The sequence below is a fragment of the Dryas octopetala genome, chromosome 7 (assembly GCF_963921425.1).
Source record: "Dryas octopetala chromosome 7, drDryOcto1.1, whole genome shotgun sequence".
Lineage (NCBI taxonomy): Eukaryota > Viridiplantae > Streptophyta > Magnoliopsida > Rosales > Rosaceae > Dryas > Dryas octopetala.
The window spans coordinates 13,811,651-13,832,692 of record NC_141372.1 but is presented as its reverse complement, the minus strand read 5'-3'; the positions used below and the strand labels follow the sequence as shown (position 1 = coordinate 13,832,692).

Below are 21,042 nucleotides of genomic sequence, written 5' to 3'. Positions count from 1 at the left end.
TTTAACACACCTCTCTCATTACCAAAATACCCCAAAATTAGTCATCTCACCAAATTTCTCATTGCACACCCACCCCACCCATCAAACTCTACTCACCCCACCCAACATCCAAACAATACACACCTCCCACCAAAAACCAACAAACACACCCCACCCCCGACCCCACCTCCCACCTCAGCCACCCCACACCACTGCGTGCAGCACCCCAACCCCACATCTCTCTCTTTCATTCTCTCTCCTTCCTCTCTTTCTCTCTCTGGCTTATCAACCTAGCCACCCCGCCAAGACCAGCCGCAAATGCAAACAAGCTCCGACACCCAACCACAACATCGCACTACCATAGTCCCCGTCACAGGCCGTTCAGCACTAAAGAGAGGAGAGGAGGGTTGGCACAAGGCTAGGCTGGGCTAGGCTAGGTTGGGCGTGGGGCGGGGTTGGGCTGGGAGGGCCGGGGTTGTTGCTTGAGAGAAAAGCTAGAGAGAGGAGACAGGAAAGAGAAGTTGGGCGCGGGGCTAGGCTGGGAGGGTCAGCGCAGGGTTAGGTTGGGTGTGGAGCGGGGCTAGGTTGGGAGTGCTTGGTTGTCGCTGGAAAGAAAAGCCAAAAAGAGAAGAGAGAAGCCGGAGAGAGGAAAGAGAAGCTAGAGATGAAGGAGAAGCTGGGCGCGAGGCTGGGCTGGGAAAGTCGGCGCGGGGTTGGGTTGGGCTATGAGGGCAGTGGTTTTCGTCGTTGGAGAGAAAAACTAGAGAGAAGAGAGAGAGGCTGGAGAGAGGAGAGAGAAGCTGGAGATGGAAGAGAACAGAGAAGAGAAGAGAGATGGGTGTGTAAATGAGTTGTCCATTAGGGTCTTTTCAAATTGGGAGGTTAGGATAAATTCACTAATTAAGTGATTGGAGGTGTGCAAAAAGAAAAAAAAGGGTGTGCAAATAGGAGCACTCTTCCAAAATACCATAACAGTAACCATTGACCAAAATGAATAAAATAAAATTATGAACACTCCAAAATTGGACATAAGAAATACCATAATTAAATTACAGGCATTGCCACCGTTTCAAAAAGGTCAAAATTGATCGCATAATAAGTTACGTCAAAATGTTCCTGACTTGGAATTTATCAAAATTCCAAATAAGTCAAAATGTAATAAAAAATTTAAAAAATACCATTTTTGCTTACTGTGCATGTTCATCTATCTTTTATCTTCATACATTGCAACACATTTTTTTAAATTTTTTGTGAATCTGATTGTATGTTGCACTATTTTTTTTTTCTTCTATTGTCCTTTTTTATCTATCATGGCTTCATGACACATATTGAAAGGATAGTCACTATTTAGGCATTTAGCATATTTTTTTTATGGACCTCTTTTGTCTCTCATGACTACAGGACACATATTAAAGTACATTCACCATTTTTTTTAAATGTTAGAAACCACACACTACATAAATTCAGACATTGTCAGACAGCCACAATTATAAATTCATTTCACATACTACATAAATTCAGACATTGTCAGATAGTCACAATTATAAATTCATTTTTTTCAAATTAGTGGTTGCATGACAGTGTCCAAAACTAAAAAAAAAAAAAAAAACACCACATAAACTTCAAAAGCATTAATTAACAAGTCGTGATTGTATAGAAAACTAAAACAATGACTGTCTGACAGTAAAAGAAAACAAGAAAACCAATCGATTTGTAATTGTGTGACAGGATGCACAAACAACAAAATTACACATACAAAATTTTAATCCAGTATTTTTCAATTCCATGAAGAGCAACCTTCATTGGCTAATAATAGTAAAATACAAATTCAGTTTCAAAAAAATAATAGTAAAATAAGTGATTGTGTGACAATGACTGAATTTAAGACCACAATAAGTTCATCTACATTAAAAACTAATCCAGTACTGTGCAACAAACAGTGAAAAATTTAAAGAATCATCCAAAACTTCATTTTTAAAGACAAACTCATTTACAAAGACTAAGAATTTCAAATCATAAAATTAATTCAACAGTACTAAAGAACATGCAAAACTAATACTGCACAATTTCATATACATCAAGAACTAATTCAGTAACTGTGCAACATACACTGAAAAATTAAAAAAATTATCCAAAACTTTATTTCTAAATACAAACTCATTTAGTAACTGTGCAACATAGACTGAAAATTTCAAATCAAAAAATAAATTCAACACTACTAAATAACATGCAAAACCAATACTACATAGTTTCATACACATCAATAACTAATTCAGTAACTGTGCAACAGACACTAAAAATCTTATTGTTCATTATTTTCTTAAAACAAAATAAAAACACATTATATTCTAAGTTTACTCACAAGTGCACGAATCGCATTAGTAGCAAAGTGTACAAGCACGAGGTCGATCCCATAGAGAATGGTTAATAAACAACGAATCAATTTAATCAATCAATTAGAATAACTAATAGGGGGTTTAGAAGATGGAAACACACACACACTCATACTATAAACTATCTTGCAATGTTAAACATTCAGTTATCAATCCAAATAAGCATCCTCTAACCATCTAAGGCTAATGATAAATCAATTTAAACACAGCAAATCAAGGTTTGACTGCTAAAAGGTTTAGCTAGTTACTTTCTTGCAATTATTTCCCTAAAACATAATTAAGAGCTTCTTAGGCCTCCTCTAATCAGTTAACTTATATGTTCCTAGTACTAAGTTAAGGCAGCTGTTACCCATGCACGAGTCATTAAGGTCTATGAGAACGTCAAACATGCACAACATACAAGCTTTGGTTATTTCCTTGTAGAGGTCCTACAAAACCATTATCAAGAACACTTTCTTATTCCCTTGTTACTTGTGATTTAGTGTCTTTGACTATTTCACAGCTAAACCTAACAAATAAACTAGATGCAATTACCCTAAGGTGATCAATCAAAGAGGAATTTGATAAATGCAAACATCAAATCAATTCATTAAGAGATGGATAAACGATTTGTTAGAGTTTGGCAAATCTTAAAATCAAGGCTTAACGTGCAAGATAGATCAAACTAGAACATAATTAAAATAGAGAAATAAAACTGAATTATATATATAATCCCAATCCATGTTGAGAATCAAATTAACTAAACTAATTAAATAAAACTAATTAAAAGAAACAAAAATTCCAAAATAGAAAATCAACATCACAAAGGGAGGGGGCTGCGGTAAGAAAGAGATGAGAAGAGTGACACCTAAACAGCTAGGAGGCTCACGGCAAGGTGTGCTAGGGCTGCAGTAAGGTCTCTCAATCTCTCTTTTGTCACGCTATCCTCTCTTTCTCTCTTCCTCTCAATTCGGCTGCTCTCTCTCCCTTTTCTGTATTTTGTGAACTTGGGAATCCCCAATTATAAGAGAATATGATCTATTTATAGAGGAAAGAGTGAATTCCTTGGGAGGCAAGGGAAAAGGAATGTGGGGCAAGGCTAGGGCTTTTAAACACATGGGCTGGCCGCAAGGCTTTCATGCATTGGGCTTAAGTTCATACTAGCATGCGCATAGGCTTTAGGGTTAGGTGGTTGTGCTGCATGGCATAGGCTAGGGTTTCCTTTAGCTTGCACATGTGGGCTGCATGCATGTATGCATGGGCTGCCACTTCACCATCTTCTCTTTTCGACTTCACTCAGGCCTATGGCCTATTTGACTTCATGACATGGCATAGTTGACCATTGACCATTGACTTTGACTTCCAATTTCACCCTTCTCTCCCTCTTGGATTCGATTTCATTTCTTCACTCCATTTGATTCCATGGATGTCCAATACCTTCTAGAAGCTTCTGGAATCTTGACTTGATTGAGTTGACTTTGGCCAACATTTCTTAGTCTCACTAGGATTCCTTATAGATGTAAGATTCATGTCCATTTCACTTCTCATAATGACCATATTGCCCCTAGTGACTCCTAGTATCATTATGACTCCTTTCCCTAGTAGGGTTAGGTTTCCTAGTTCAACTAGGAATTCCTGCTCCAATTAGGATTCTCATTTCAAGCTTGACAATAATGGTTCTAAGCTTGATGTTTCCTCTTGTGACTAGGAATTCTCATTTGACTAGAATTTTTGCTCTTTTCCTAGTTTGACCAGGAAATGTTCCAAAACGGCTCTATTTGCTCATTTTTCCTATTTATGCTTTCTTTGACCTAAACACACAAAAACAAGACAATAGACACAAAAGTATCAAGTTCTAAAATGATGCAAAATGCACACTCATCACCTATTACATTTTTGGACAAAATTTGTAAATAAATAATATTAATATTACCCAACATAATTTCACCCAAATTCATTTAAGGAATAAATGTTTTATTATTTTTGGTACAACTCATTCAAGATGGAGTGCATCTCTTAATTACAATCCCTTGCCTACGTACCCTTTTGAGGAGATCAAGCCAATTCGTAGTTCTAGATCGATATGGGATTCCCAATAAGTGAATGACTCATTGAAAAATTGGGATTTAGGTCAAGTGTTTAGTGAATTTGGTTGAGTTGAACTAGAGATTTGATTTAGGATGCGATTGTATCTAGCCTTGGTTCTAGATTGCCTACGTACCCGTCGCGGGATCAACTCACACGTAGTTCCAAATTTTTGGGAATTAAATGAGTAAGTGACCCACTTACATAATTTTAGTAATTTGGGTAGGCTTTAGAGCCCTTAGATTTAATTTGAGAAATTAATTCAGGGACTTTGTGTGTAGAATTAACTTCTGGGATATTTGGGGTAAAATTGAATAGATTGCGGTTGCACCTGAATTTTAGTAGGTTGCCTACATATCCTTGGTGAGATCAAACCGAATATAGTTCGTTGAAGACTTTGACTTGGTTGACTTTGTGCCACTTTGGAGTTGAATTTAGAATTTAGATTTGAGAGATTTGGTTTTATACCAATTTGAGAGAGAGATGGTTCTGTACCATTTAAGGGAGTTGGTTTTGTACCAATTTGAGAATTTGATTTGAGATTTGAGATTTGAATTTAACTGAAGAATGTGCCCATTAATATTTTTGCATCATTTATTTGTTAAATGACACATTTTATTTTTTAATGAGCACAAGCATTTGAGAGAAGTCCATTGAAATTTATTTATTTTTATACCAATTAATTTTGCTAATCGGCATATTAATGGGCAAATTAACTTTAGAAACAAGCCCATTAAATTTGGTCGGTGCACTTTGAATGAGGGGCTAGCTTTTAGCCTTGCAGGACCAAGTCTAGTAGCTTTCTGACTTAGCTGGCCTGATGGATTAAGAACACCCATGTCAACCAAACAAGCCAACAACCCATTTGTTCTTCAAGTCAACAAATCAGCAAGCCACTTTCATCACTTTTAATTTTTGGTTTACTAACCTACAACAGCTTGTAGCTTGCTCTGACAATTTTGGGACCAAGACCAACTCGATTAAACTTGTGAGTCGGCATGTGCTCACCAGTTTTTGTTTTGTCCTTCATGTGATGTTGGCCTCCTCATGGAATTCCATGGTTTTTCCCATTCTTCTCCTCTTTTTTTTTTTTTTTTTTTTTTTTTTTTTTTTTTTTTTTGCAGACTTTTAATTTTGTTCATCCATTGTTGCATTGCTCGAAATTAATTGAAAGCTTAGCCTCTCTTCTTTTAACATTTTTGTGCAGCAAGAATTCAAAGGAAGAGCCCATCTTTGGGTGTCGCTATTCGAACCCCACTTTTGAATTAGTAACCCCAACATTATTTTTACACTCATGTTTATTTTAAAAAGTATTAAAACTCATTAGTATACCTAACATGTTTTCCTAAACTACCCTTATTGAAACCCAACAATTCTACTTAGTAAACCCAACAAACACACACCCAACAAATTCGATTCAGGGCTAGAAATGGTGATTGAGCAAGAAACATGGGTTGTGACAGAGGGAGGATCTATTGTTGCTAAAAGAGAGCAGCTACCTCTAATATTGGCATGGGCTTTAAGCATTCACAAGTGCCAAGGCATGACTCTTGACCGCCTTAATTTACACTGATCTCTCTAGAGCTTTTGAAAATGGAATGGTCTATGTAGCTCTTTCCCATGTGAGAAGCTTGGAAGACATGTATTTATTTGGTTTTAGGAATTTTTAGGGAATTTTTTCATATACCGAGCTATTTTTGGTAAATTTTCAAAATGTGTTTAAGGATCAAATTGATGTTAATTCGATGACAAAATTAAGGGTATATTGATTGAAAATGCACTTTAGGAACCGATTTGATGTTTGACTGGAAGTGGAGGGACTATTAGTATAAAAGCATAATTAGAAAGAAATGTCACTAGAACCAAGTCTAAGACCCGACTGAAAAGGAAATAACAATAGTAACCAAAATGGTCATTTTTCATAAATTGAATTTGTGAAGAATTTTTCATCGTAAAATTCAATATGAATTGCCTAATTCAAATTATTGAAGATGAGAAGTTGTAAAATGGACTTACGCAAGTGATCACACTGTTTTTAGTACACTGTGTTGGGTGCCTCGATCTACTACCCGCTAGCTGACCGATACCCACTCCAAGGGAAGATCGACATGCAGGGCCGGCTATTAGGAGGGCCCCCAAATTTTTTTTAGGTCCATACATGTACTTCCTTAAAAAAAAAAAAAAAAAAAATTCTAATTAAGTAAAAAGCCCAACCTCAAAAGATAGATTTTCTAAAGCTCTGACTCTCTGTGCGTGTATTTTCTTTGAGTCTTTGACTTTGGCGTCTCTCTCTCTCTCTCTCTCTCATTATTTGCCTTTTCGTTTCCCACTTTCCTTTTCCCTGGTTGTTTTGATTTGGTCCTGAGCTGGGTGCCATCCCCTCTGGACCTCTCTCTTGTGTTTCTTCTAATTGTTAGGTATTTATTTTCTTTACTAACTTATGCATTTTTTCATTATTTTGGTTTTGGGTTTATTTATTTTGGAGTTGTGCAAAATAAATTAAATCATCACTATTTTATCTTCTTAATTGCAGCTGAGAAATGAGAAAGATGAAATCATACAACAAAAGGCTATGGTTGGGAAAGATTTGAAGATATTGAAGGTTAGGTCTTAGGTCTCCTTATCTATTTGTTGTTATATACAATGGGTTGTCGAAAATATCAATCTCGTTATGATAAGCGTTTAAAGAAAAGGAAACATGAAGAATTAGTTTAATCTCAAAGAGGAGCTCTTGATAGGTTCTTTGTTAAAGAACCACAAGATTTAATAGAAGGAGTAGTCAATGAGCATCAGAATGATGTTGAAGAATTAGTTGATGATATAGGTCAAACTGAAACAGAGCAACACAATGATGTTAATGAATTAGTTGATGATATAGGTCAAACTGAAAATGAGGGTAATGCAAGTGTTTGTGATTTAAGCCATGATGAGAATGATGTCTGTGAGGATGTTAATAATTTAGTTAATGACCAACCAACTCAATCTATTCCGGCCCATAGGCAATTATGATCCAAGAATTTGGGATAGTCTTGATACCAAATGGATAGATGTCTTGGTGGAAAAAGGTCCAATAAGAGATTTGTCAATAGAGAAAGGCCCTAAAGATCAACTTGGTAGATGTTTTTCTTCTACATATTACACTCGTTATTTATTAAATGGAGAGAAACATGATAGAAGTTGGCTGGTTTATTCAAAGGATGTTGATAAAGTGTTTTGTTTTTGTTGTAATTTGTTTAAAAGAGATTATAATAATGGTCAATTAGCAAATGATGGGTACAAAGATTGGGTGCACCTTAGTGGTAGGCTAAAAGAGCATGAAACAAGTGCTGAACATCTCACTAACATGACCACTTAGTTGGATTTGCGTCTTAGATTTGGAAAAAATGATACAATTGATAAAGTTGTTCAAGACCAAATTAGGCAAGAGAAGGTACATTGGAAGAATGTATTAGTGAGAATAATTTCAATTGTGAAACATCTTGCTAAGAATAACTTGGCATTTCGGGGGTCTAATCAGAAGATTTACCAAAAAAAATAATGGTAACTTTTTAGGCCAAGTTGAAATGAGTGCAGAATGGGATCCACCAATGCAAAAGCATGTTCGACGTATTAAAGATAGTGATTATTATTTTGGTCATAACATCCAAAATGAGCTGATAAGTATGTTAGCTTTTGAGAATAAAAGTACAATCATTAAAAAAAATTAAAGAAGCAAAATATTTTTCTGTGATGCTTGATTGTACTCCTAATGTAAGTCATGAAGAACAAATGACATTGATTTTGCGATGTGTTGAGGTTTCCACTTGTCCAATAAAAATAGAGGAATTTTTCTTGGAATTTTTAAATGTACGTGAATGATACATCGGGGCAAGGGATTTTTCATGAATTGCAAAATGTTTTGAAAACTCTTGATCTTGATATTGATGATATTAGAGGACAAGGATACGATAATGGATCAAATATGAGAGGAAAACATCAAGGTGTACAAAAAAGACTCTTGGATGTGAATCCGAGAGCATTATACACACCATGTGGCTGTCTTAACTTGTCACTATGTGATATGACAAACTCTTGTGGAAAAGCAAAAGATTTTTTTGGCGTGATACAACGTATTTATACATTGTTCTCTAATTCTACAAAGCGTTGGAAAATTTTGAAAGATAATTTAAAAGGAACTCTCAAATCATTGTCGACCACACGTTGGGAGAGTCATGTTAATTAATAGTGTTAAACCACTAAGATTTCAAACTTTACAAGTTAGAGAGGCTTTACTTGAATTAGTAGATGTTGATAATGATCCCAAAATAAAAAGTGAGGCTGGTTCTTTAGCAAGAAATGAACTTGGAAACTTTGAGTTTTTGTTAGGTATGGTAATTTGGTTTGACATGTTATCTGCTGTTAACTTGGTTTGCAAATCTTTACAGTCTAAAGAAATGCTTATTGATATTGTTATGATTCAAGTGAAAGGATTGATTGTTTTTTTTTTTTGAAAAATATAGAGAAACTGGGTTTGCTCAAGCTATGATTGTTGCCAAAGAGATTACTACTCAAATGGAAGTTGATCCGGTGTTTGTTGAAAAACGCAAAATTTGTAGAAAGAAGCATTTTGATGAGAATGTTAGTGAGTCATCAACTTGTTCTGAATCACCTGAAGAATCTTTTAGAATAAATTATTTCCTCTATATTGTTGATCAAGCTATTGGTTCATTGAATTGAACAATATCAAGTATATGAAGATATTTTTGGATTTCTATTCAATTCAGAGAAGTTAAATTCATTGGATGACAATGATTTGAAAACATGTTGCAGTCATCTTGAAACATTTTACAAAATGAGAATTTTTCTGATGCTGATGGTAATGATCTATTTATTGAATTAAAGCTGTTACGAGAGCTTTTACCAAAGGAAACAAAGACAGCTGTTGATATATTAAATTTTTTGAAAAGGTTGAATTGCTTTCCAAATGCATGCATTGCTTATCGGATATTGTTAACTGTACATGTTACAGTTGCTTCTGTAGAAAGAAGTTTTTCGAAATTGAAATTGTTGAAATCTTACTTGCGATCAACAATGTAGCAAGAAAGATTGAATGGACTAGCTTTGATTTCAATTGAAAATGATATTCTTGAGAAAATTGATTATGATAGTGTAATGAATAATTTTGCTTCAAGAAAGGCAAGAAGAACAAGGTTTAGATGAAACTGTGATCCATGCTAGTTAATTCTTTTGGGCCATTTTGTTGTTTGAAGTTAGATGGTTGCTGCTTGCTGGCTGTTTGGTTTCTTGTAAGTATCTTCGACTAATTTTTTATTTTTTATTTTTGTTTTGATGTGTTCTATATTTAAGTGAAACATGCTAAATAATGCTATTTTATTTGTTTTGTTCTAAGGTTTGTATACCAACAAATATTTGAGCTTTTGTAGAGATTTTGGAATTGATGGCTATGTTACCACATCTAGAAGATTACAAGGCATCTAGGTTTGTATATGTATATATATATATATATATATTAAACTATGTGGTTAGCATCAATTGTTATGTAGAAAAATTGTTTATAAACAATTAATTGATGTTCTTGTTCAGTTAACATAGAATTGCGTGATTATTTTTTTTTTTTTCAGTACAATATGTAAGAAAGGGCCTAATTTTGTTAATTGGCACAGGGCCTCCTAAATGTTTGAGACGGCCCTGAAGACATGGATTGGTGCTGTGATTCCAAATTTCAGAGAGACAAGCATGTGGATCCGATACATCTCAGCCCTCTATTGGTCCATCACCACCATGACCACCGTTGGTTATGGAGACATTCATGCAGTCAACACTATGGAAATGATCTTCATCATTTTCTACATGCTCTTTAACCTTGGGAGAAATGTAGCTTCAAAATCGGTTTGAAGTTCAGTAAGATTTCAGACTATTGAAAAAACCTAAAATGCTCTCACATATGATAGGCAACTTGACGAACAAGTCAATGAATTTGACAACTTGGACCAATAGTGTAAACGTTTGGTACAAAAATGGAAAATGGGCAAACTACGGGACCAAAAGTGTAGTTTTGACTTTAATTAATTTACATGCATAGCTAATTAACTATTTGAATGATTCGTATTTTATACATTGTACAGAGAAATAGCATTGAAGCAGCATCAAATTTTGTGTGCCGCAATCGCTTGCCTCCAATGTTGAAATACCAAATATTGGCTTATATTTGCTTGAGATTCAAGGCTGAGAGCTTGAACCAGCAGCAGATAATTGAACAACTACCCAAATCTATTTGCAAAAGCATCTGCCAACATTTGTTTTTTCCAACAGTAGAGAAAGTTTGTCTTTTCAATGGCGTCTCAAGGGAAATACTTCTACTTCTGGTAGAGTAACACTTTTTCATCCCAGTTGAAATTAAAATTAATATCAGTCATATTAAGAAAAAGACCAATTAGCTGCTTAGAATTAAGTCTTGCAACATTTTTCAAATGAGTGATTATTGGTAATGTGGTATTGGATGCACAATTTTCCTGACAAAGCAGTTGGTCTACAAATGCTTGAAACTCCAATGATTCCAAGACCATAACATGCGATGCAATCGTGCAAATGCCAAATAAAATAAGATAACATATATGTTGGTTAGATTTCAAAACCTCTGTCTCCTAACAATACAATCAAATTGATGACCAGGTTGCAAACATGAAGGCAGAGTACATACCACCAAGGGAAGATGTTGTAATGCAAAACGAAGCACCGGATGATGTGTACATCATTGTTTCTGGAGAAGTGGAAATAATTGACTGTGAGTTGGAGAAAGAGATAGTTGTTGGGGCTGTGCAATCTGGAGACATGTTTGGAGAAGTTGGCGCACTTTGTTGTAGGCCTCAAAGCTATATGAATCGAACCAAAACACTTTCACAGCTCTTGAGGCTCAAAACCAGTACTCTAATAGAAGCAATGCAGACCAAACAGGAAGACAAAGTACAAATGCTTAAAAACTTTAAACAGGTTGGTGGACATGGGTACCAAAGTTAGCTTGTTTTTGTAATAATGGTTATGGTTTCTTTCTTTCTTTGTTTTTGCTTTAACAGAAAAAAAAAATGGAAAGGAATTACTTAAGGTATATTTTGCATTGCAGCATCACAAAAAGCTCAGGGATTTGAGAATTGGAGAAATAATGGTTGAGCGTGGGGAAGAAGAGCGTGACCCAAGCATGGCATTCAACTTGTTGAGTGCTGCCAGCAAAGGCAATGCTGCTCTACTTGAGGAGCTGCTCAAGGCAAAGTTGGATCCTGACATTGGAGACTCCAAAGGAAGAACTCTTTTGGTATGTCTTTTGTAGCCTCAACTATTTAGATTGTTTGTTAATGTCAGTCAAACAAAGAAAAGAAAAACAAAAAAAATCCAGAAGAACATATTGATTGAGCAAACAATTTTCTTTACTCTATTAAAATATGAACTAGTTCATCATTGTGACACAAGAATCTGCTTCAATTTTCACCATTCTTTTAGGATGAATGCAGTACAGGATATCAGAATTTTTGTTCTTCCTAAATGTAGGGTCTCTTATCAGCCTCTGCTTAGGTGACTATCATCCATTTATAACTAAAATATATGTTGAAGCTTAAACTTTATCAGTATTATGGGATGCTATTGCATCAAAGCACCATTCTATATTCCGGATCCTCTACTACTTCGCTGCAATTTCTAGTCCATACACCTCCTGTGATCTTCTACGCACGGCTGCGAAAAGAAATGATCTGACCATGATGAAGGAACTCTTGAGGCATGAATTATATGTTGATTCACAGGATAGCCATGGGAAAACAGCTGTACAAATAGCCATGGAAGAAAACAATGTAGACATGGTAAATTTGCTAGTGATGAATGGAGCAGATGTCACAAATGCGCATGACTACTTATTTCCTTCGCAAACTTTGAGCGAAATGCTGCAAAACGAGAGGTTGGACACCGAATTACAGTGCCGGATACGACACTGGATGAAGTGTTTTTGGTGAGGCATGATGGAGAGCAAAATGCAAATTTGAAAGACCTGTTGCATGGAAGCTGGGAGGCTAATTAGATTGCCTAAATCACTAGAGGAACTCAAAACCATTGCAGGTACATTTTCTCAATGGAATTAATTGCAAAAGTATTTGAAGTTTTTCAAAGTCAAAGACACCTAGCAGGAAATAAATAACATCTACACGCATGCTTAAATCTTTACATAAATGGAATACATATTTGAAAAAATGTAATAATTAAGAAATTCTAATTTGTTTTTGATCATTTGAATTAAACAGGTTACAAGTTTGGATTTGATTCAAGAAATGTAATGGTAACAGATGAAGTAGGCCGGAGCAGAAATCGACTCCATTGAAGTGATTAGAGATAATGACAAGCTCTTCATAGTTGAAGACCCAAAGGTTGATTAATCCTCAACCTGCTGAGTGGAAAATGATGGTGGGTTACACTTGAGAAAAAATAAATTATAGGTGGTAATTTATCCTATTTTACTATTAACAATATATGATAAATATTAAAAAAGAGATTTAAACACAAAACTAAGCATAGTTTTGATTGGTTAAGTTTTCTATTTGAGTGCATGAGGTTAGGGTTCAAAACTTCAAAACTTCAAAACCTCCCTTCCAACTACACTTTGGTCTTAGTTTACACGATTTCACAAGAATCTTGACATGTGGGGGCACATGGTTGAGGAGTGAGGACAGAGGTGAAGAACTGTGGCGTGCGGCAAACTAGCGTTGTGGAAGGTGGCAACAGATGGAGTGTTAGACCTGTGCGGATTTTAACAACGGAGCCCCCTTAAACAATCTCACATAAAAAGTTTTATAAAAAAAAAAATTACATATAATCACCATAAAAGTAAATTTGAAAGCTAAAGTTTATAATTAATTCACAAAATCATCATCGTCTTGTAAAATAATCATCAATTTACAAAATAATCATCAACAAAGATGCAAAGGCATCAACTAACTCAACCTTACCAACCAGATAGATCAAAACCAAACTCCCAGCTTTCTTTGGCAATCCCATATTCCTATTGATCGACTAACAAAATCATCAGAGTCTCATATAAAGGTTTATTTCTTGCAGCTAACTGTTGGCATAATTGATTAAACGACAGTAAAGGTTTCCTGTTTTGTTGTTTGTCTAATTAGTTTTATTCTATTTTTTCATTTTTTATTTCAAAAAATATACCGTAAAACCTATAAATGAATGTTCGATAAATTAATAACCTCAGTTAAATAATAAAATCTTCTAGTCCCAACTTGGGCCAGTGTACTAAAATAATAACCTGGCTAAATGCCTAAGATAATAATTTTTCTTAAAATTTTTTAGTGACCAATGAATATATATATATTAATAATTGATGAAATACATAAAATAAATAACACATAAAAATTCATAATACATATTACGGAACTTTTTACTTAACAACTTATATTTTCTCAATTCATCTCTTTCTCAAAATATGCTTCTAAAATCGTTTGCCTTTTCTTTGTACCTAAACCGAATTGAACCTCATCCTTAACTTTTTTTGCAATGCATACCCCACATTTGGTATATTTTTTTTCATTTTGAAAACACTTGATCTTCTAGTTCTTAACTTATCTCGAAAATGTATGTATATGTAGTTATCTTGAATACACTTGATCTTCTAGTTCGTAATCCATGTATGTATGTACTTATCTCCTGAAATCACCTGATCTTCTAGTTCTTAATGTCAAATTAAAAGTTTGAAGTCATGCATGTATCTTTATTTATTTATTTTTTTATAAGATACAAGATCTAGGTAGATACTGATGATAACTCAATCAAGTTCATATTCAACACTACCATTAATTAATAACAGGTTGGGGATTCTCTAGCCAATCATGAGCATCATTCTCAGGGCCAGTCCTGAGATTTACGAGATCCAATGTGAAATTTTAGTATGGGGCTCTTATTATTGTACAATTTTTTTTTTCCCAATATTAGATGCCTATTTGTAAGATTTGATTACAATAAAATGCATTAGTATTAAGGTTAATAAAATGTGTCTACAACATTTACAAAGAAAATAAAGGAACTATTTATGTATAGTACTAGGTTAGAAAACAAATGCAAACTTTTAGAAGTAATAAGATGTAACACCTTGAATTTTTTTATTCCTATCGTGTGTTGACACGTGTTTTCAAAAATTCGTTTGAACTTAGAAGCTTAAGGTTTCTTAAATGAAATGGAGTTTTCTTTGTCTTTTGTAACTAACTTGTACCATTAGAAATTTAGAGTTGAGCTCTAGTGCCTTGTGCACAAATTTGGTGATTATTAAGTTGAAATTAATTTTTCAAAATTAAATTCATTGGAATGTAATTTTTCTTAATTTTTCAGGAGAACAATTTGTTGTTTGAGGCTACAAAAAATTAAGATTAATTACTACGAGTCCGTAGGATTTTTCGGGAAATTATTTGAATTTCTGAGTTATTTTTGTTGAATTTACAAAATTTGGAAAAATTATAAAATAGGAAAAAGAAAGAATTGAATTTGAAAGCAGACTAGACTGACACGCCGCAATGTGGCAAGCGCGAATTGGTCTAGATGAAGCTGACGAGGCACTGACAGGCGAGCTCACGGAGAGTAGCGTGGGACACATTGCACCACTTGCACTTACCTTTCAAATTTCACTATCTCAGCACCAAGAAGCTCTTAACCACACCACCTATCTCTGCGCACCTGGTTTTGCTTAGTTTCCTACTTAATTTCCTGCTTCACTTTGGCCCTCAAATTAGACCCCCCTAACTTAATTTCTTGAGACGTACACTGCCAATAGATGAAGATTATCCTTTTTGATTTAATGGATATTTGATTTCATATTTACTGACAGGCTTTCTCCTTTTATTACAAGAAAAAGACTTGGCACTTCCAAGAAGCAAAGGTGGGAATAGCTAGCAATAATGGCCAGGTGGCTATGGCTTCAGTTGACACCATTAATTGGAATCAAATCCAAACTTAATGGGACAATAAAGGCTGCAACTTTATTATGCTGTAGTCAGTAAATGGGGAGAACTCGCCCGCCCATTGGATTGAGCTAGTCCAAATTTGGATGTACAGTATTCTGAAAACTATCAGACCAAAGAAACTACTAGATGGACTATTGTGAACAGTCATGAGTGTTAAACTGGTTTTACCAGAGGGTTCTTTGCATTTGATTTTAGAGGGCATATTGGCATTTATCTTGAGTTTGTGTTTCTTTTCTTGAATTATTAATTCCTTTCACTATAACCAAGGAATAAAATTTCGGATTTTGAGGAAATTTCGAAGATTTTTAAATTTCGACAGAAATTAGACGGAAACGACGGAAATTGCTATTAAAATGCGGAAATTTTGAATGAAACTTTACTATATGTTTATTTAACATATTATCTACTACATTGATAAAAAACATTAAAGAAACCAAATTATATAGTAGGTTTCATGTAATATAAAATAAATATAATGTGCGCTGGAGGCAAATACTGTTAAAAAAATAGTTCACTAATTAATAATTACATAAATTTGATTAAACAATCACCTCAGAGGTTGTGTAATTTATTTCCAGTTTTTTATAAATGAAAAGAACTTATCAGAGCTTTGGATTATTGTTGTTGTGCTTATTTGAAGTTGTTCAATTATTACTTTCTTTAGGAATTTCAAGGACGAAATTCTTATAAAAGGGATAGATTATGAGACCCCGTATTTTTTCAAGTTTTATTTTAAAAATTTATTTGAGAAATAAAATATTTTGAGTTAATTTTATAATTTTTGTTTTAAATTAGTTTGACTCATTTTTTGACTTTTCGAACTATTGGACTTTTGACTTCGATTTGTGGCTAGTTGGAAAGGTCTCGAACACACAAACACGTAAGCGCAAATTGTGCATCGATCGAAGCTATAGTTTAAGAGATATAAGCATTTAAAACGAGGGATATTTTTGTAAATTTATAAACATGAGTTTTAAAAACTCAAAATTAAATTTTTTATGTTAATTTCTCTCTCCTCATTAGATCATTCACGCAACCCACTCTACTAGTCTACTCTCATTCTTTTTCCTCATTTCATCATTCACGCAAGTGACGCAACCCACTACTATAATTATATCTCTTCTCTCTCCTCCCTCTTTTCTCTTTCTTTTCTTTTATTTTCTCTTTCTTTTTTCTGTTCTTCTTCTTTCTCTCATATCCAGATATCCTCCATCTCCAGTTTGTGCTCTCTCTCATTCATCTCTCTCTCTCTCTCTCTCTCTCTCTCTCTCTCTCTCTCTCTCTCTCTCTCTCTCTCCTCACCGGCGCCGGCCACTAGCCCACTCTCATCTCTTTCTCCCTGCTCTCGCCCTCTGTCGCCGCCCCCTGTCGCCCCCTGCCGCCGAAACCCACCAAAACCCAGCCCCTCCTCTCTTCCTCCACGGCTTCAGCTCCTCCCAAAACCCAACCTCCCTAAAACCCAGCTTCCCAAAATCCAGAAATCCACCCAATCGAAAATTTTGTTGGTTTAGGGTTAAAATTTCCATACCTGAAAAAATCGAAAATTCTAGAAATCCTTGCTCATATCCAGATATCCTCCAATTTAAATCGTTTTTTTTTTTTTTTTTTTTATCAAACACCTTAAATTGTTTTGGTAGACATGCCCTTTATTTAACTATATATATATATAGAGAGAGAGACCCCTTCCAATAAGGGATCCCTCATTTAGTGTTAAATGAAGGATCACCGTGTGTGGCCCACACGGGTCGTTTTGTGTTAATCCAAACCGTCCATTTTTTACATCTCCATTGATAGATCATCCCTGCAAAAAATCAATCAAATCGGAAATTGTTTACTTGTTCGTTTAAGCGGTCAAAGTTTAAAACAAATGGACGAACAACAAATTCCTCTATAAACACCTAAACTTTGACCACTTAATCGAACGGGTAAACGATTTCCAATTTGGCTGATTTTTTGCAGAGATGATATATCAATGGAGATGTAAAAAATAGACGGTTCAGATTAACATAAAACGACCCGTGTGGGCCCCACAAGGTAATCCCTCATTTAACACTAAATGAGGGATCCCTTATTGGAAGGGCCCTATATATATATATATTGGATCATAACACGGATATCCAGTTAATTAGTAGAATATGGTATAACATATGTCTTGGAACATAAGCTTTTATGTATGTGTAAACATGATAATGATATATGATATATGTGTGTGTGTGTGTGTGTGAAAAGAAATTCACTATGATCGATCATTAATTTGTATTGAAAACATAGGAGACAAAACCACGTGTGATGGAAACAAAGAAAATTAAAGACACCATCCAAACGACTTTTACGAATTATATTTATACTTATATCACGAACTCAGATCTGTCCAACCACGTAGGTTTAATTTTAAAATTAATTACTCTAGGATACATGACAAGCATTTTATTTAACCTTTACTATACCTATTGTTCAAATTTAACAATAAGGTCACATTTGTAAGTTATGATATTAAAAAAATATATTATTAAAAAATTATGTTATTTTCTCTCTCTCTTTCTCTCGCTATCCACACTGCTCCACACCGAAGCTTCTTGCTCCGGCCTTCCCCCAACGAATGGCGACCACCGGTGTGCTCCCTACACCGGTGCCGACTCAACCTACCCTCCCCGCTGCCGGCTGCCCGCCACCTGCAGCAAATCCATGCGAGAAAGGGAAGTAATGCCGCCGGCTTCCTCTCTCTCTCTCTCTCTCTCTCTCTCTCTCTCTCTCCGTGCTTGATCGAAGCCTTCTAATGGATCTGCTCCGAGCTTGATCGAAGCCTTCTAGATCTGCTCTGACCACTCCGACTTCTCCTCGATTGGGCATGATCACAGCTTGTGGTACGTAGACTCCTACTTTGATTTCTTATTAGTAGAAGGTTCTTGATTTTTTTTTTTTTAAGCTCAATTTCTGAAACTGCAATTTCTAGAACATTGCAAGTGAACTGAAACTGCAGTTTATTAGAGTTGTAATTAATAACTGCAGTTTCTGAAACTGCAAATGAACTGAAACTGCAGTTTATTTGAGTTGCAAACTTGCAGTTGCAGTGTAAGTGAAACTGCAGTTTCTGAAACTGCAGTTTATTGGAGTTGCAGGCTTGCGCTTGCAGTTGCAGTTATTAACTGCAGTTTCTGAAACTGCAGTTTTTTTGGAATTGCAGGCTTGGTTGTGATGCGTTTCTTTTGGAAGGTGTCCGCATGTTATATTTTGGGGGGCTGGTAGATAGTGTCCGCAAGTTAATAAAAATAGATTGAGTGGTTTTAGTTAATATTTTGCTTTGTTAGTACCTTATAATTAATGAACTCTTAATTTTATGTCTCCCATATACTGAGTAAGTATCTAGCAATAATTAATAAAGGCAAAAGGAAAATAAAACTATATATAGCAATATTTAATTGACAAAAAAAAAAATCGAATGGATTGATCAATATATCTTCTTAACCTCAGTCTCCTATTTTCATTTTTTGCTCATGTACGTTGTTCTTGATTAATATTAAGGGAAACAAGGCTTTCCTGTAGATCCCAATATAAGGAAAGCCAAGATAAGTTTTAGGAATCAATAGCTTCCGAAGCTTTTTTTCATCAAAATTGTACAAAGCTAAAACTCGTCCAAAGGCCATCAAATCAAAAGATTTTGTCCAAAACCCAGAATGTGATAATCCGCAACATGGGACGGAGACGATCATTTTAGTCCAAGAGTCTTTTACTCCATATTTGTTCATCACCCAAAATTCGTTATATATTGTTTCTCCAGAATAAATACCATATAGTGTAGCATATAGCGAATTTTCTCTGAAGACCCCCAATTGTATCTGAAAAGGTTCGCAGGTGGAGTATGCATCCGGCAGTTGAATTTCACGAACCTCCTCCTCTTCTAAAAGGAAACAAACAATGATCGAGGACTGATCATCATGGCTGCCGCTGCCTTTGAGACTTTTCATCGACCAATGAAGACCTCCATTCAGGAGGATCCCAAGTGAAGATGCAGGATAATAGGGAAAGATAGGGCTGTTCTCAATCTGTCGCCAAGAATTGGTTTCCAAAGTATAGACACTAAACACAATCGCTTCATCTCTATACAACTGCCTGTTAACCACCTTGTACTGATAAGTGGAATAATCATATCCAAACCCAAATAGGTTGGTATATCCATCACACAAGTGGTGTTTTGGTGGCATTGGTAGTTCCTTGGATTCCTTTGTTGCCGGATTAACCAAATATAACACCCTATATAAATGATACAACAACATGTTGGAATTAATGCACTTTAGTGGCTTTTTGAAACATTTATATTTATGGCAGCAGCCAAGTTAGCTGGTGCAGGCAGAGCATGGCTCATCTTTAGAGTTCCTAGGCAAAGTCTTTTCAGCTTTCTAGGAAAGAAATCTCTAGAGCTATATGCTTTTATATTTGTATTAACTGTAATGATAGTAAGCAAATTTAATCAAACACTCAAGAGCTCTGCTGTAGCAACTCAAATATTTGTGTTCTCTGCATAATTTTTCTGCAGTAATCTCTTGTTTTGTTTCTTATTTTCATTCCTCATCCAACACAACAAGCCATTGCAGGGACACATAAGGAAAATGTCAGTATGATCACTAGGAACATAGTCGAGCTTAGTAGTTGGTACGACTAAATAATTATGATTGGTATCGGTAGGATCAGTAAAATCAACCATATGATGATCATTAAGAAACCCATCGGGGTCTATAGAGCGAGGGCAAATACATTCCCCATCAGTAAATACGACTCTTCGTCTTTGCTTGTGTACATCCTCATTCTCAGCAGGTTTGTTGTAGTGCATCAGAACAAAATTGGGGTCGGAGATAAGAGAACGCCATGGTTTTGACACACACCTGAAGCGGCATAAGGACTTTACTGGTAGCCTTGAAAGAATATCTTCTATGATATCGGATGGAAGGTCGTTAGGGTTTGGGTTTCCCATCATCAGCTGGTCCTGTTCCATCTTTCTTCACAACAAAATCTACGTGTTTATTTGCGCATAGAGGAAATTATATATATGCATGTATGCGCTTGGGGGCAATTTTCTTGAGTCCCAATTGGGTTTGGTCTTTTAGGGCCTGCATGATTCGTTTTGCACTGGCTCCTATATACAACAGGAAATCAACCAATCCATCTAGTGGAGTCCTATCAAACTAAGGATTCTGACCAAAGATGGAAAAAGATCGATGATGAAAGTATTTTTAGAGTGCTGCTATTTGCACACCCCTAATTTTCTCTTTGCACACAATTTTCTCCTACACACTCCTTATTAATTTGTCAAACATAAAATTTCTTTTTTACACACCCCTATTATGACCAAAATACCCCAATCTAACTAATATGTCTAAATTTCTCTTTACACACCCTCTCAACCCAAACATTACACACCCCCACAAACACATCTACACTACACACCCCCCTTCCTCACCCCATCTCACCTCACACAACTAACCACCAGCACCCACCATTGCCGACACCCATCTCCGGCTTCATCACCACCGTCATCGCCGTCGTCAGCACCGCCGCCGTCAGCACCGTCGTCATCAAATTTCTGCCACTCCTATCCCCACCACAGC

At 35.5% G+C, this 21,042-nt stretch overlaps 1 protein-coding gene and 2 pseudogenes across 2 annotated transcripts; 2 read left to right on the top strand and 1 right to left on the bottom strand.

The window, feature by feature from the left end:
• Nucleotides 1–5,865: 5,865 nt before the first annotated feature.
• Nucleotides 5,866–13,006, top strand: LOC147279894 (potassium channel AKT2/3-like; annotated as a pseudogene).
• On the top strand, nt 6,767–10,240 carry LOC147279895 (uncharacterized; annotated as a pseudogene). The gene is made up of 3 exons (XR_015123217.1): nt 6,767–6,853; nt 6,970–9,914; nt 10,100–10,240. The product of XR_015123217.1 is annotated as an uncharacterized LOC147279895 (transcript).
• Nucleotides 13,007–18,906: 5,900 nt separating the features above from the next.
• Nucleotides 18,907–20,429, bottom strand: LOC147279893 (F-box/kelch-repeat protein At3g06240-like). Its single transcript, XM_086252092.1, has 2 exons — nt 20,038–20,429; nt 18,907–19,690 (listed from the first exon to the last, which is right to left on the bottom strand). The coding sequence occupies exons 1-2, from the start codon at nt 20,427–20,429 to the stop codon at nt 18,907–18,909; spliced, it is 1,176 nt and encodes a 391-aa protein (XP_086108218.1).
• Nucleotides 20,430–21,042: the final 613 nt, after the last annotated feature.